This window comes from Antennarius striatus, chromosome 13 (genome assembly GCF_040054535.1).
Source record: "Antennarius striatus isolate MH-2024 chromosome 13, ASM4005453v1, whole genome shotgun sequence".
Lineage (NCBI taxonomy): Eukaryota > Metazoa > Chordata > Actinopteri > Lophiiformes > Antennariidae > Antennarius > Antennarius striatus.
This window is the reverse complement of record NC_090788.1, coordinates 11826766-11843625: the sequence shown is the minus strand read 5'-3', so window position 1 is coordinate 11843625 and position 16860 is coordinate 11826766. Positions and strand designations below refer to the sequence as shown.

The following is a 16860-nucleotide window of genomic DNA, read 5'->3' as shown; positions in this document are numbered from 1 at the left end:
GGCTTACTTTGGAAGGGAGTTGCAGAGAGACGGGTGTTTGTTACATCCTGCCCATATATGGTTTGGCTTTGGGATAGAGGCTACATTGAGTACTGACTCCCAGCCCTCTTTTTAACATTCTAACCATGAATGACTATCAACATTTCACTTAAAAGATTTTCATCTTTACTACCCAAGCTTTTCGGGGAGAGTAGGAAGCAGCGGGTTTGAACTTCTTGAAAGTCATTCAACTTAATTGCAGAATGCATGACGATGACAGCAGTTTTTTCAAGGTTCAAGAGAGGAGGTCTCTCGAAAAGTGCTGATTATAGGAGACCTGTGAGCATGTAGGTCTGAGTGCATGTGTGGTCCAAATGAGGGCTGAGGACACGATGACGTCCAGTGGAACCATGTGCTGAAATGACTGGAATCCTGTGTCTTATAGCTGCGAATCTTCTGTGGCTGAGGCACTTTAAACTGACCCATAAATGTCTCCCATTCTATCGGATTGCTTCACTTGTGAACAAGTCGATTTGTTTCAGCTGAAATACTTAGATTCTGAAGTTATGATAACACTCAGGCCCATTTGGTCACTGGAAGATATTGTCTATTTCGTTACTTCAAACTCAAAGTGCTACATTACAGACAGAGGGGTGACATCACTGCTGTGTTATTAAACTTTATCTGCAAGTTCAGCCTGCAGGATGGACTCTCTGGGTTGTTTGTGAGTGTTATCGTTGTGTGCTGATATCTGTGGTAAACACTGAAAGACTCAGTGATGTCTCCGCAGGGTTTGTGCAAATACATGATTAGGGCATTGACCTCAGCATACACTCATACCTGGGCATGTAGCGATATAGGTGTAGGTGTTTGCGTAGGTGTTGGTCCTACATTTGTCCAGTCAATTTTTACAAACTGCTAACGGATAATAGAGAAACTCTGCGATGGGGGGGGGGGAGTTTCTGAGCTCTTTTAGCTTATCTAAACTGACTTGAAGAAACTGCCATAAGGAGACTAAATTTTGTCAATACTTACTTTACACAAGTTAATTTATTTTGACAGGAACATCTGCAAGAAATCCGATGCAGGATTTAAAGTAACAGATGTAAACGGACAAATTAAGATGAATATACTTATCTCTTAATCCTTACCTCACCAAACACTCATTTGGGAGCAACAGTTAGAAGTTTTGGTTTTCTACTGAGGGAACCACTGGTTTCACATCCTAAATCAAAACGTGTGGGCTTTGCTGTAATGACTCTGTTGCTCATTTATTCTTACATGTAATGCTGGTATTCTTTCAAAATACACTGTTTTATTGCTTTTGCAATAGTTCTTGACTGAAAATGTTAATATTATGTTATGTTTAATTTACTTTTTCAGTTCCTTAAAAGTATCCTTGATTTTTTCCTTTCTTACCAGAATTTCCATCCCATCAGCGGTTACAGTCGTAAACCTCACACCTCCGAAACCCAGTCCCTGCTGTCTCCTCAGGCCACTAACCCGAATAATGACCATTCTAGACCCAACAATGGCCACAGCAACCTGTACAAGAATGGAACTGGCCATGTTCATTATAACAATCCAGCAGGACTTTATGCTCACAATGGCAGCAATGTGGACAGACCTCTTCCAAGCAAGATGGGAGGCCTGAGCCTCAGTGCCACTCACAGGTGAGGAGATGAAAAAGTGTACAGCAACAGAAAAAATGTGTTTTAATAGTTCTTGCAAAATTCATGTAAAAGTAGAGGCTATTGAGACAAATTTTATTTCTCCAGGACTTCAGCAAGGGTAAATTTCATTTAAGAAGTTCCTATGTTAGTGGTTAAATTATTTTTTTTACTCTAAATATTACACACACGCACACACACACACACACACACACACACACACACACACACACACACACACACACACACACACACACAAGGGCCTGTAAATATGCAATGGAGGGAGAAAGATGGTAGAATTAAGGGCAGCGTGTCACAATGCTCCAGGAGGAGCTTGTGGGTTTGATGCCTTGCTCAAGGGCACCTTGGCAGTGCTCAATGGATGAGCTGACACCTTTACAGATACCAGTTTACAGACTTTGGTCCACGCTGCTCTTGAACCAGCCACACTTCAGTCCTCAACAACAGCTCAGCAACAGCTCAGCTCTTTGTAAGCTGAGCTGTTGCTCTGTCAAACAGTTACTATGTAAGAGATAGTGATGACACCAAAAGAACTGTTCCCATTGACCTTTTTTCAACCTTATGCGAGGATTTATGTTCGCACATTTGGTACTTCTCTATGTGCCGAGTCCCGTGAAGGCACTGATTAACATACTTGTGTCTCATGGTACCTCTGGCCACACAGTTTGGAAAAGCCGTTTCTTGTCAGTGTTGTCAATGTTCACCAGATCTGGTGCTCCCCACCAAAAAATCCTTAAACTGATAAGGTGCACTGAATGGCAACATGATGTGGTTGGATCTAATTAGATGGCGCAGCATTCAAATTATGTGTTCAAAGTTTGGTTCATAGATATAGTCTAAAAAGTGCATTCGTTGTACAAAAATAACAGCGACTGTAAATATTTGAACACACATTCACCTTCACACACAGCATTCACCGCTGCACTTTATTTGTATTGGTTTTGAGGAAAAAAAATACTACCGAGTTTTCTGGTAGGGAAAGGGCTATTTGTGATTTTTTTTTAATGAACCTTAAAATGTCTGAAGATTCTCAGTCATCTAGGTCATGGTACATCTCTGAACGTATAAAAAGCTGTAAGAAGTTTCACTTGTCATCCAAGAGGCTTTTTCAGTTCTCAGAGAACTAATGACATTAATTCATTTATTTTTTGTCTTACTCTGTATGACTGTAATCATGTGTTAATATAGGCTACTTAGAGACATATTGAGTTTACTGAGGGAATTTGATGGTTGTATTGATTCTTAAAATATGATTACTGATTATTAAAAAACCATCATTACATCCGGCTTGAAAGCGGTGATGTATTGTAATTGTCAGCGTTTGTGTGTTCGTCCTTTCGTCTGTCCGTCCGTTATTAGTCCACCACATATCTTTGCAACCGTTGCAGATAGAAAGATGAAATAAAAAGCCCAGTACTCTGGCGGAAAAGGGTATGAAAATGAGATGATGACCTTGACCTTGAGAAAACTAGGTCAAGGTCAAATTTTAACATTTGTACACTCAGGCACTGGATAAGATAGAAAGATGAGGGAAAAGGCCTGTGTGAGTAAGACCATAGATCAAAACTACTGCTTTGATCTATGAAAGTAAGTCAGAGCACTAGCTTTGATCTTTGACCTATGCAAGTAGGTCAGGATAAAATTTTGAATTCAGGGGTGTTGCAGGATGTAGCAGTGTCTGACTGCATTGGTTCTTGTTAATAAAAAAAAATATTGTTCATGTTATTAATTCTACTGTGAACCAGTTTTTTGGGCTACAAAAGGGTACATTTGATTGCTATTCAAAGAGTGAAAGTTGAGTCAAGGCATGGACAAACTACAGCCCCACATACAGCTTGTTGGGCTTTGTAATCCGGCCCACCAAATGTTCTAACTATAAAATTAATTTTATGAAATAAATGCAGTTTTAAAAGAATGTTTTACAAGTCGTGCTTGCTTATGCTTTGCTGCCTGTTTAAGGCCAAAAGCTTTCATATAATGGTTTTTACATGTCACATGCATTTTTTTCTTATTTTATATACTGTTATAATCCCCAAAGGGAAATTAAGAATGCATACTCTAGTATGTTAGTCAATGACACGCATGCATATTAGTGTGTACAGGCCCCTGTAATACACACAACCACACACAAGGGGGCCTTGTAAGCATGCAATTGGAGGTAGAGTGGCAGGCAGCCCCTTTTTGGAGCGCCCAAATGAGCAGTTTGTGAGGGGGACGGCACCATGCTCAAGGGCGCCTCAGCAGTGCTCCGGAGGTGAGCTGAAACCTCCCACTGTCAGCTCACACTCCAGGTGTTTTTGGGCAGTAGCGGGAATCGAACCACTGATCTTGGAGCGATCCGCTCTACGGCCCCCTGTACCCCTCAGCCACTGCCGTCCCAGCAGTACAAATAAACACTCCATCTATCTGCTCCTCATCAGACCTGTCTGTCTGTGTGGCCCACCATTAAAACGTTTGCCCACCCTTGGTCTACCCCTTTCTTTGTTTCAAATTCTGGACCTTGGGGAACCCAATTCCTCACCGCATGTTTCATACTGTTTGTGATCTCTGTGTTGAATAAAGTCAACTGGAGTTGTAGGAAAATCTTGAAGTTGTTTTGCCTCTCATCAAAGAGGCTCCTCCAGCTCTCAGACCTGAAGAAACCTCTGAACTGAAGTTGATGTTGCTCACTATCAACCATCACTCACTTTCTCTAACATATTTTTTATTAAAATTCTGCACTCCAGTTTATATCTTTCTTTAAGGTTGTCAGTCAGTCAACTTTTACGTTCTCAGGTTTGCTTTCTCAGACACATTCATGAACACATACCGTCTGCAGTGAACTGCTTTTCTTAGATTCTTGGAGGGGAGCCCACAGGGTAACTTGCACTTGAGTTTGTCAGATTCTAACCTTATCTGTCAGCAGCACTGTTCATATTCCAGAGGTTTAAATATATGAAATGAATGGGAAATATCTTGTTGGTTTGTTGAATTTCTTGATGGATGTTTGAACATGTAGAACATTACCACAGAGCTGTCATAATTAAAGCTTCCTGTAATGCATTAATCTCAGTTAAATTAATATTTATAAGGGGTTAGATAATCAAAGTTCATTTTAGCTCAAGAAACAAGTGCATCACTGGGATGTGCTTCAACAAAACTTTGTGCATCCCAGCATGATGTACATGCATCACAAAAGTAATAACAGATTTTATGGTAGACTTTACGCAAGGATTGAGTATTGCCAATAGTACAATATAAAAACTAAAACTGTTAATTTTACCAATTTTATTAATGACATAACTTTCATTAAAAAGGAGTATGCAGGAAAATTACATATTATTTTTATCAAAATGTTACAGCCTGATGGTCATTCTTTAAAAAAACAGTTTAAGAAATAAGGAAAGATGTAATACAGTTTTTTTCTCTTTTGCTTTTCACTCAACAGTTTTCTTTGCCTTTAATTCATATATTCTCCTGTAGACACTGCACCAAGCTGACTGAGCCTTTTCCACACACAATTTTTGTAGGCTTCAATTCGTCTTGGGTGCTGACATTTAGCCATGCCTCACCCATGGAAAAAATTGGGTGTATTGCAGTACAAATGTTTGGATTTTTCCTGGTTTTTGCTTGGCTTCTTGTGCATCTTTTTTCGTACTGTCCACAGTAATATCTGTCTCTATCTTTTCATTAACTTTTGTTTTTTATTCAGGAAAGCACTCATTTGTCACTTCGGTTTTCTCCAACTTTTGCATCTTTATCGGAAGTATGGAGATAATTTGAGACTAACTCGTCGCTCTCTCATTGCAGCATGTAAAATGAGCAGAAGTCGTGCTGCCGTTTGTTCGATTTTATTTATTCATTCATTGTCACAAAAGCTCCATCAGTCTATCCCAGCTGGCTTAGGGCTTGAGGCGGGGAAAACGGGTGCCAGTGCACTGGGGAGCCACACTGAGAGTCAGATAAACACACACTCACACCTACGGTAAATTTGGAACAGCCAATTAACCTGAAGCACATGTTTTTGGAGATGGGTGGAAGCCGGGAAACCCAAAGAGAAACACGCTGACACGGGGAGAACATACAAACTCCACACAGAGTGGGTTGCAAACCCGGAACCGCCTAGCTATGCGGTCACAGCGCTACCCACTGCGCCACCGTGCCGCCCCTGGTCGATTCTAATAAGGCTGAATCAGAAGCTCGCGTGAGATTAAAACACAATGGTGATTTACGAGTTCGAAATTTAAGTGGAGAAATGGATAAATTGTAAATATTTTTGTTGAATGGAAGTGCATTTTTTCCCAATATGATATCGCGGAAAAAGGTAGCATCAATTGTTTTTTTTATTGTAAGCATTTAAAGCTTGCGTCCCAGGGACATACATTGTCTGATGATTGTGAGTCCCTGACACACACAAACGAGAATACTGGATAATGGTAGAATTTAATTTTCTAGACTACTGTTCTTTTCAAATTTCTGTTTTTTTGGTTTCGTTTTCTAGTTTTGAGTAACTAAAACACATTGCCTACACATTGTGGTACTAAGCATATTTTGTGTCCATTAGTCTTTTTCCTTCGTGGGCTATGATCTTCCTTTTTGGCTTCACTCATAACTAGAGAAAAGCGATATGCTTTTTTTTGTTGCCTTTCATCTAATCGTCATTAATTATACTGCAATGCATTAATACTACATCCTGTCTCCCTTGTCTCCTTCAGCCCAGAGCCTCTTTCACTTCCGGGGGGTCGTAATGATTTCAACACCCAGTCAGATGTCTACAAAATGCTGCAGGATTACAAGGAGCCTGTATCTGAACCCAAACAGTCTGGCTCCTTCAAATACCTCCAAGGAATCCTGGAGGCTGAGGATGGAAGTATGTGGTCTGTATGAGTTTTTCTGAGAATGTTGTGTGATGGAAGAAAAGGCTAACTACACTGCTTCACTGTGGACAGATGTAACATGAGAAATTTATAACTGGTTTTATGCATCTATGCAATCTGTTTTTTCATATTATGCTGAAATGAGACTTGTGAATCCAAAGAAGAACATCTTGTCTACCACAAATTTCTGTTGGAGTGTTTTGAGCTCCCTTGTCTCACTGGCATAGTTTTCCTTTTATAGAAAGACACAGACAGTGCAGTCAGAGGCTAGAGAGGAAAACTGAGGGAGGAACAGCCAAAGAAAAACAAGAAACAAGGATGAGGTGCTTTAAATAGCTCACACATGGATGAGCAAGTGAGGGAAGTTTACTGCAATAACTTCACATCGCAAAATAAAGTGAGAAAAATGGGTTTTCTGTCTGCCTTTTAAGCTCCACATTTTAACTTTTGAAAAAAAGTCTTGAAATGGAGTAGAGCTAATCCTTTTCAGGTTCCATATTTATCACCAAAGAAGAAAGAAAGCTGGGTGGAAGCTGTGGAAGTCACAACTTTAGTCACAGCTGTTAGCTAAGAACAACACTAGCCTCAACATGTGTGAAGCTGGATTATGACCTGTTAGCACTGGATCAATAAGGATTAATATTTTTCTCAACCTCAGTGTTGAGAAAACCTCAGTGTTGATGTTCTCATTCATTCCTTCAAAAAGTTTATTGCTGTTAGCGGAGTGTTACCAGCTGTGAATATTTGAATTTTTAGTAAAAGTCTGCATGGATGCTCATAAACATTGCTATGGTAAAGTTATTTTTTAATCATTGTGATTTGTCATAAAGTAATCAATCTGAAATGCTCTTGGGAAACTCTTGGACTTGGTCTTAGATACCAATATTGGTTGAAATGGTTTTGTTAATTTACTTGGGGGTCAATAAGGCACGTCTATCTGTCTTGTCTTATGATGACGAAGTACTCATGCTGATTTTATTATTTTCCTGACAAAATAAGATGCCATAGTTAGCTTTTCCATTTGATTTTTACTTTGGATAGTAATAATAAAAATAATTGACTGTAATACAGTCATTCCACTTTTTTTTAAAAATAAACACAAATCTTATTTTGCTCTGCGGTGCATTGGCATCGTGCCCAGAGTTTCCCCCGCCTCATGCCCTTAGTCAGCTGGGATAAGCTCCAGCTCCACGTGACCTGCCACAGTGGATGAAGTGGTTGATGAATGAATGAAAAATACTATTTCTTAAGCAGCACCTTTTCACACTGTGTCTTGAAATGATTTTCGTTCTTTTTTGATGGAGTCATTCGTTCATTGTCAAAGTTTCTATTTTTGTTACGTATGGGTTCAGAATGACCTTAACCTGAACCTGAACCCAAAAAACCCTTCATCATAAGCTCAACAGCCATGCAGAAAACACTCCTTAAAGAGGAGAGGATCACTATTAGAGTTGTCAACACCACTGCAACCCAAAACAACTCCTAGATCGAAGAAGAAGACTGTAGTAACCTGGTGTTAAACAGGCATTCAGAACATTGAAGAAGTATCAAAAGTCAGTGTTGCTAGACTAGATTAGAACTCAAATATGGAGGTGACTCCACCACTCATTCAGTTTATTGTTGACTGTCTTTGAAGATGCTTTGAGGATTAAACAGACGCTGTATTTTTTTAAACACAGTGTAAAAGTGTTATTCACTTTTCACTTAGCAATGTTTATTTGTAATGGATTGGTATACAGTATACATACACACATACATATACAGTACATAAATACACACACACACACACACACACACACACACACACACAGTATATATACATATTCATACATACATATAGTACATACATGACAGGTGATACACACAGAGGGCGCACAGAGGGTTAGTGGGAATGAGGTTCCGCTGTTGGATTTAGGAGGTTCACTGTGTTTTCTTTTTATCTGTTGCTCCTTGTGAGACCCAGAGTTTGACTGACAGGCTAAGCCTTTGATGATCCATGAAGACACCCACCGTTTACACTGGGATCACGTTAATAGCTACTTCTCTCTGTTGATGTTTGGCCTCTGTATTAATCTGTGTGAGAGCGTAACCCGGACACAGATACTCCTGAAGTCAATCATTTACCTTTTGTTTGTTTATTGCTCAATAAAGCAAACTGGCAATCGAAGGCATTCGAAATTTAAAGTGTAATTGCTGTTTTTCAACACATAACTTGTTGTCAGACTTTGAAATGACTGTAGTTGGTGTCCATTTGAAGTTGAATCCCCCGTCGAAAGCATGTTGACTTTCAAGGTCTTTTAAAGGTAAAGCAAAGAATGTCAGTTAAAGGTCCCATATTATGCTTTTTTTAATACATGTCAGTCAGCTGCCAGATGTCCAACTACACTGTATTTGAAATGTCTTGCCCCAAAGTGATCCGTGGTCCTCAATATCTTTGATTGAATATTGATAAATCCTCTTCCGCTCTCTAAAGGTCTGTTTTAATTAGGCGTAGCTCTCAGCTCCCTATCTCCACCTCTCCCCCCTCTGAGCCTTCCCTATTTCCCTCCCCCCTTTGAGCTGTCCAATCAACACTGCCTTGCCCCGCGCGTTCATGTACGTTTGTTTACTTGCGCCACTCGAACACGCCTGCATTACAGATCGATCGACATAGTCTTTTTAACTTTCAGTAACTTCACTGCTATGTACAGTGTGCCCTCGCACTATCGTACATTAATGATTGCGATACCACCTCATTTAAAATTTTTGGTCGGCAGTCACATGATATTGTCCGCCCATTCTATTGGCTGACAGCATCCGGAAGTGAGCTTGTTCCGTCAGACTCTGACTTTTGTTAGACACAAAAGTGCCTTAAACAGTTGATAAGACTGTGGGAAAAGGTAATGCAGATAGAAGGTGGTTTAATATCAGTATGGGGACGGTCATAAATGCTTAAATTTCCTTAAATAATAAGATAAATAGATCATGAACTCAATCACGGATTCCTCAATCGCATTAACTGCCAAGAATGAGGGCGCACTGTATTTCGCTCTAATTCTTCTCATGTTTTCCACTCTTTTTTTTCATGATATAACGGTTGATTTTTCTCAAGTCTTTGCTGAACAAAGACTCGTGGCTCATTGTGTAAACACGATTAGACCGGCCAGTGAGATAATTACATACCGCTTTAAAGTGGTAATGTATTGTGATTGTTAAAGCTGTGTTTTCCAAAAATCGTCATGGACAATGACAGATCATGGATAAAACAGGAGCTAATCTAAAGCAAACTAATAAAACACAGAATTTTACTGGTAAGACCAAGTTTTTCTCTTGTATTCTTGTGTGTGTGTGTGTGTGTGTGTGTGTGTGTGTGTGTGTGTGTGTGTGTGTGTGTGTGTGTGTGTGTGTGTGTGTGTGTGTGTGTGTGTGTTGCCAAATGCTAGCCGAATTCACAGCCTGTGAGGAACTTTTATTGTGTAGCTCTAAGCCAGATCGTTACCACACACCGCTACGTAGCCTGATCACGAACCACACAAGCGCGCACACACACACAAAGTCACACACATGACTGAAGTGGATCTAACTAGTTAGCCAAATGCTAACTGAGTTCAACAGTTTGTGAGGAACTTTCAGTGTGTAGCTCTGAGCTAGGACATTACCGCACAATGCTGCAGTAGCCTGAATGAACTCCCCCCTCGGGATTGCCACGCCCTTGGGCATGTCAGCCAATCAGTATCGTCAATCACTCTGTCCAATCACAGAGCGCCATTTGTAACGTAACAAATACACTCCAGCAAAATCCAATCGTTTTCACTAAACGAAATAGACACGAGCCTTCCAAAGTATAAATATTCAAAATTTGGTGAAATCAGATTGTAAGGAATTAACAGTAGAACTCACGATTATGTTCAATAATGTACACCGAATAATACGCCTGTAGCCAGCTGAGACCCACAAGGAGAGTAAGTAGCTGTAGATCGCAATCGACTCATTCACAAGAAGTATATCCATGAGAATACTGAACAAATATATTGGAGGATACAGGCTGTTAGTAAGGCTTTTGTTAAAACTGTGTTTCCTAGTTCCTACGTTTATTCTGGAATTTTTTTATAGGTGTGTCCCCGACAGACAGAATGAGAAACCTTAAGTCGCCAGTCAGATCTCCAATCCCAAAACTGGGCAGCCCCATTCCCGGTCCCATGTCTGGTCTTCAGAAGCTTCCCCAGTGCATGCGCTGCTGTAATGGCATTGTGTGAGTATTTTACTTATATTTGTCAGAATTTTAAGGATTTGCTTAAAAAACAAACAAACAGTGGACTGCATCTTCTCTTCTTTTCCTTTCGGCTTTTCCCTTCAGGGGTCGCCACAGCGAATCAATTTCCTCCATCTAGCCCTGTCCTTTGAATCCTCTTCTCTCACACCAACTACCTTCATGTCTTCCCTCATTACATCCATAAACCTCCTCTTTGGTCTCCCATTAGCCTTGCGGCCTGGCAGTTCAAAACTCAGCATCCTTCGACCAATATATTCACTATCTCTCCTTTGGACATGTCCAAACCATCTCAGTCTGGCCCGTATGACTTTATCTCCAAAACCTCTAACATGTGCTGTCTCTCTGATGTACTCATTCCTGATCCTATCCTTCCTGGTCACTCCCAGAGAGAACCTCAGCATCTTCATCTCTGCTACCTCCAGCTCTTTCTCCTGTCTTTTCTTCAGTGACACTGTCTCTAGACCAAACAACATCGCAGGTCTCACCACAGTTTTGTACACCTTTCCTTTCATTTTAGCTGAAACTCTTCTATCACACATCACACCTGACACTTTCCTCCACCCATTTTATCCTGCCTGTACACGCTTCTTCACCTCTTTTCCACACTCTCCATTGCTCTGGACTGTTGACCCTAAGTACTTAAAATCCTCCACCTTCTTGATCTCTTCTCCCTGTAACCTCACTCTTCCACTTGGGTCCCTCTCATTCACACACATGTACTCTGTCTTACTGCGGCTAACCTTCATTCCTCTCCTTTCCAGGACAAACCTCCACCTCTCTAGCTTCTCCTCCACCTGTTCCCTGCTCTCACTACAGATCACAATGTCATCTGCAAACATCATAGTCCATGGGGATTCCTGTCTAACCTCGTCTGTCAGCCTGTCCATCACCATAGCGAACAAGAAGGGGCTCAGAGCTGATCCCTGATGCAGTCCCACCTCCACCTTGAACTCCTCTGTCACACCTACAGCACACCTCACCACTGTCTTACAGTCCTCATACATGTCCTGCACTGCTCTAACATACTTCTCTGCCACTCCAGACTTCCTCATACAATACCACAGTTCCTCTCTGTATGCTTTCTCCATATCTACAAAAACACAATGCAGCTCCGTTTAGCCTTCTCTGTACTTCTCTATCAACATCCTCAAAGCAAATACTGCATCTGTAGTACTCTTTTTTGGCATGAAACCATACTGCTGCTCACAAATGTTCACTTCTGCCCTTAGTCTAGCTTCCACTACTCTTTCCCATAACTTCATTGTATGGCTCATCAGCTTTATTCCTCTGTAGTTGCCACAACTCTGCACATCTCCCGTGTTCTTAAAAATGGGCACCAGCACACTTCTCCATTCCTCAGGCATCTTCTCACTATCTAAGATCCTGTTGAACAACCCAGTCAGAAACTCTACCGCCACCTCTCCTAGACACTTCCATACCTCTACAGGTATATCATCAGGACCGACTGCCTTTCGACTCTTCATCCTCTTCAATGCCCTCCTCACTTCATCCTGACTAATCGTTGCTACATCCTGGTCCACAACAGTCACCTCTTCTAGTCTTTGTTCTCTCTCATTTTCCACGTTCATCAACTCTTAAAAGTACTCTTTCCATCTTCCCATCACACTACTGGCACCTGTCAATAGACTTCCATCCCAATCCTTAATCACCCTAACCTGCTGCACGTCCTTCCCATCGCTGTCTCTCTGTCTTGCCAACCGGTATAGATCAGTCTCTCCCTCCTTACTGTCCAACCTAGCATACAAGTCATCTTAAGCTTCTTGTTTGGCCTTTGCTACCTCGACCTTCACCTTACGCTGCATCTCCCTGTACTCCTGTCTACTCTCCTCAGTCCTCTCAGTGTCCCACTTCTTCTTAGCTAACCTCTTTCTCTGTATACACTCCTGTACCTCCTCATTCCAACACCAAGTCTCCTTATCTACTTTCTTTCCAGATGACACACCAAGTACTCTCTTACCTGTCTCCCTGATCACATTAGCCGTAGTTGTCCAGTCATCTGGAAGCACCTCCTGACCACCCAGAGCCTGTCTTAACTCCCTCCTGAAAGTCATGCAACACTCTTCCTTCTTCAGCTTCCACCATTTCGTCTTCTGCTCTGCCTTTGCCCTCTTGATCTTCCTCACCAACAGAGTCATCCTACACACCACCATCCTATGCTGTTTGGCTACACTCTCACCTACCACTACTTTGCAGTCACTGATCTCTTTCAGGTTACACCGTCTACACAAGATGTAGTCTACCTGTGTGCTCCTACCGCCACTCTTATAGGTCACTCTATGTTCCTGCCTCTTCTGGAAGAAAGTATTCACTACAGCCATTTCCATCCTTTTTGCAAAGTCAACTACCATCTGTCCTTCTGCGTTCCTCTCCTGGATACCAAACCTGCCCATCACATCCTCATCACATCTGTTTCCTGCACCAACATGTCCTTTGAAGTCTGCTCCAATGACAACTCTCTCACTTCTAGGCATGCTCTGCATCACTTCATCAAAGTCCGACCAGAATTTCTCCTTCTCCTCCACCTCACATCCTACCTGTGGAGCATACCCGCTAACAACATTAAACATCACACCTTCTATTTCTAGCTTCAGACTCATCACTCTATCCGACACTCTTTTTACCTCCAGGACATTCCTAACAAACTCTTCCTTCAAGATAACTCCTACTCCATTTCTCTTCCCATCTATACCATGATAGAACAACTTGAACCCTGCTCCTAAACTTCTAGCCTTGCTACCTTTCCACCTGGTCTCCTGCACACACATTATGTCTACCTTCCTTCTCTGCATCATGTCAACCAACTCTCTACCTTTTCCTGTCATAGTTCCAACATTCAACGTCCCTACTCTTAGTCCTATACTCTTGGTGTTCCTCTTCTCTTTCTTCGAGCGAACGCACTTTCCTCCTCTCCTTCTTCGACCAACAGTAATCCAATTTCCACCGGCGCCCTGTAGGTCAACAGCGCCGATGGCGGTCGTTGTTAACCCGGGCCTCAACCGATCCGGTATGGAAGTCATAGGTTTGATTTGCAATCTTTGATTTGGCAAAAGTTTTACGCCGGATGCCCTTCCTGACGCAACCCTCTGTATTTATCCGGGCTTGGGACCGGCACAATAAGACACTGGCTTGTGTCCTCTTGCGGCTACATTAGCTGCAGTGGACTGCATGACATTATAAAATATGATACAATAAGAATGTAAGGCTACCTTTCTCTTTTTGATAAGAAATCCTGATTAAATAGGTTGGGTTTAATCCTTTGCATGTTAGCTTTTCATTTGCTTACATTCTTTCATGCACTTACAGTGCGTTGACATACCTTTAACATAATTTATTCTCACATTCGATGCATTTCAATTTCCATGTGGAAGAAATAAGCCTCTGTCTAGTTTTACCACACCTCGCGTGATCACAAAAGATTTTTATATAAGAGGTGAGTCAAAAGTTGTTCTGACTCAAATGGAGGTGAACTCACACAGGTCAACCTGAACCAACAAGTTTTTCTCAGAATACAGAAAAAAAAAAAACCTCCATTTGAAAGTATAATTGTTAAATCAATCCATTTGCTACACCCTTTTCTATTCACAAATGCTAGACACGCATTCTTAGATGCAATATAAACCTAGGGATAATCACACACACTGTCAAAGTAACCACATGCATCAGTAATCCCTCCTCTATAAAAACAGCCGCAGGTGAACAGTAATGTCATTGGCTTACTTGTTAACAAGGGTGCATTGTGGGAGCGTGGAGGGTACAAGAAGGCAGTTGTGACCTGGAGGATTTTATCCATTTTAAATATGCTTGGAGAATTGTGTAGGAGTTTGCATTTCAATCGATGGGATCTGAAAGCAGTAAAAAGAGAACAAGAAGAATTCTGACTGAATATTGACCACAAAGGAAACGTATTTGGAGCAGGGAGGAAACAACACTCTTAATAACTGCTGTCACTGTATGACTGAGTAATTTGCAACTTACAGCTGCTTCATCCCTGGAGAGGAAAGCAAGCATAATATTAACTATATTTATTCTGCTTGGAGTGGTACGCTAGTTATCCTTCATAATGTGTGTTCTGTACATAAGATTATATATACTCAAATGCTCACATAGTTACAGTCCCTACATAGTATGATAAATTGCTGGTTTACACAAGTAATGGAAAGACTAATAACTAACTTGATGAGTCATGAGCTTTTCATGGTCATTTTTTTCTTTTCGAAGAAGTGCAATGTTTTCATCTTCAATGACAAGCCTCTTGAAACTTCTTGCCATGTGTTATATATTTCTTCTCATTCATGCAGCCCTTTCATCTTCCACTGTAAGGCTGACCTTTATCTTTATTTCACTTTTGCCTGAAGCATAAAGCTGTGTTCTCTCTATATGCATGTGATGCACTGTGTGAAAAATGTGCATCAAATTCAGTGTGAAAGGCAGCCCAAGGGTGAGACAACTTCTTGTGAATCTTAAAGGTTGATTAAACTATGATTCACATGAAGTTGAAATGTCCTTGAATTGTTTAAAACCAATCTGCATCTCCTTGTCTCTCCCTCCAGTGGTACCATTGTTAAGGCCAGGGACAAACTCTACCATCCCGAGTGCTTCATGTGCGACGACTGCGGCATCAACCTCAAACAGAGAGGCTACTTCTTCATTGAGGACAATCTGTATTGTGAGACCCATGCCAAGGCACGTGTCCGGCCCCCAGAGGGCTATGATGTTGTGGCGGTTTACCCCAATTCTAAAGTAGAAATAGTCTGAGATGGCGATGGCGCTTGCGATACAATAGGGTACCAACACAGAAAGTAACATCTTGGAGAATTTGGCTATTGAGTATTTTAGCCTACATTTATCGGCTTTCTGTTAGGCTGGAATGCTGATTTTGGATCAGTTCTGCTTTTGATAGGGATGAAATTTGTCTTTCACTGATCCAAGATCAGCATTTTTTTTAAACTGTTAGACACGATAAATGCTATATATATTTAGAATATTGAAATATGTATGCAAAACAAGATCCTATGAGTATCCCATAAGTCGAGACCATTAAAAAGCAGACATTCTGTGCTTTGTTCCAACTAGGCAGGCCTCATCCTTCAATCACTGTTAACATTTGCTTCTAAATACAAGAAAAATGGTCACGCTGAGAACATGTGTTCAAATGCATCTTCCTATCCAGAGAACATGGTAGTACTAGTCTTCGATATAAAGAAGACCACATGAGCCGTGTGTGTGTGGTTGGCCAGTGTGTTCTCTGTGATGAATTGTGCAAAGGGAGGAGTTGCTTTGGTTTTCCGTCTTCTGAATGCTATGTCTTGTTGTCTTTCAATACAACACACCACAATATGTCAGTCTTTATTGTGTAGAGTCATTTAAGTACAATAGTTGTTTAAGCTTTACTTTGGCGGTTTGAGATTTCATTGTTTTTAAACTTGTCACATAAACATTCTCATTTTGCATTTTACATTCTCTCAGCGTGCAACTGGTAGGCATCTCTGTCTGATGTTCACTCTGCGCTCACTTTTCAGTTATGTGACACAAGTAGTAAATCATTATAAATTACTTTATAAGCAGATCTCTAACTAATATGTTGGACACATCATCATAGGACCTTATCAGTTTGGTCAGATCAGTGTGAAGCATGTCCTGTTGGCTTGTTGTGAATAGTGATGTAACCTGGGTGGAGATAATAGTGCTAATTCTTACTTTTAGGAATATTTCTAACAAAGATTTGAAATAGAAATGGGAATGAGGAAGTAAATTTTGCATTCCTGATAACCATAACTTTCCTTCGATCTCAACAGTAATGTGTAGCTGCTGACATGTCATCGATATTAAATATCTTGTAAATTATATGAACAAATTCTTGCTACCACGTTGTTTATTGTATATATTTGTTTTATCTTGGTTTAACATAGTGTACAACATGCTACGTGCATGTCTATGCATACTTTGATTTCTTCCTTTTTCTTCTTAATTTTAACTTATTTTTCTAAAAACATGCTATTATTTACTTTTCTTTCTAGAATCTGAATAAACTGAGAAATGCATTAACAAGATAAGTACCCTG

General features: G+C 40.8%; 1 protein-coding gene across 1 annotated transcript in view; it reads left to right on the top strand.

The window, feature by feature from the left end:
• pdlim4 (PDZ and LIM domain 4) overlaps positions 1–16852 on the top strand; it is a 51075-nt gene extending 34223 nt beyond the window's left edge. The window contains exons 4-7 of the mRNA XM_068331919.1: positions 1402–1652; positions 6365–6519; positions 10619–10757; positions 15350–16852. Of these exons, the coding sequence (XP_068188020.1) occupies positions 1402–1652; positions 6365–6519; positions 10619–10757; positions 15350–15554 (750 nt within the window). The 3' untranslated portion in view covers positions 15555–16852. The remainder of the gene's footprint in view (positions 1–1401; positions 1653–6364; positions 6520–10618; positions 10758–15349) is intronic.
• Positions 16853–16860: the final 8 nt, after the last annotated feature.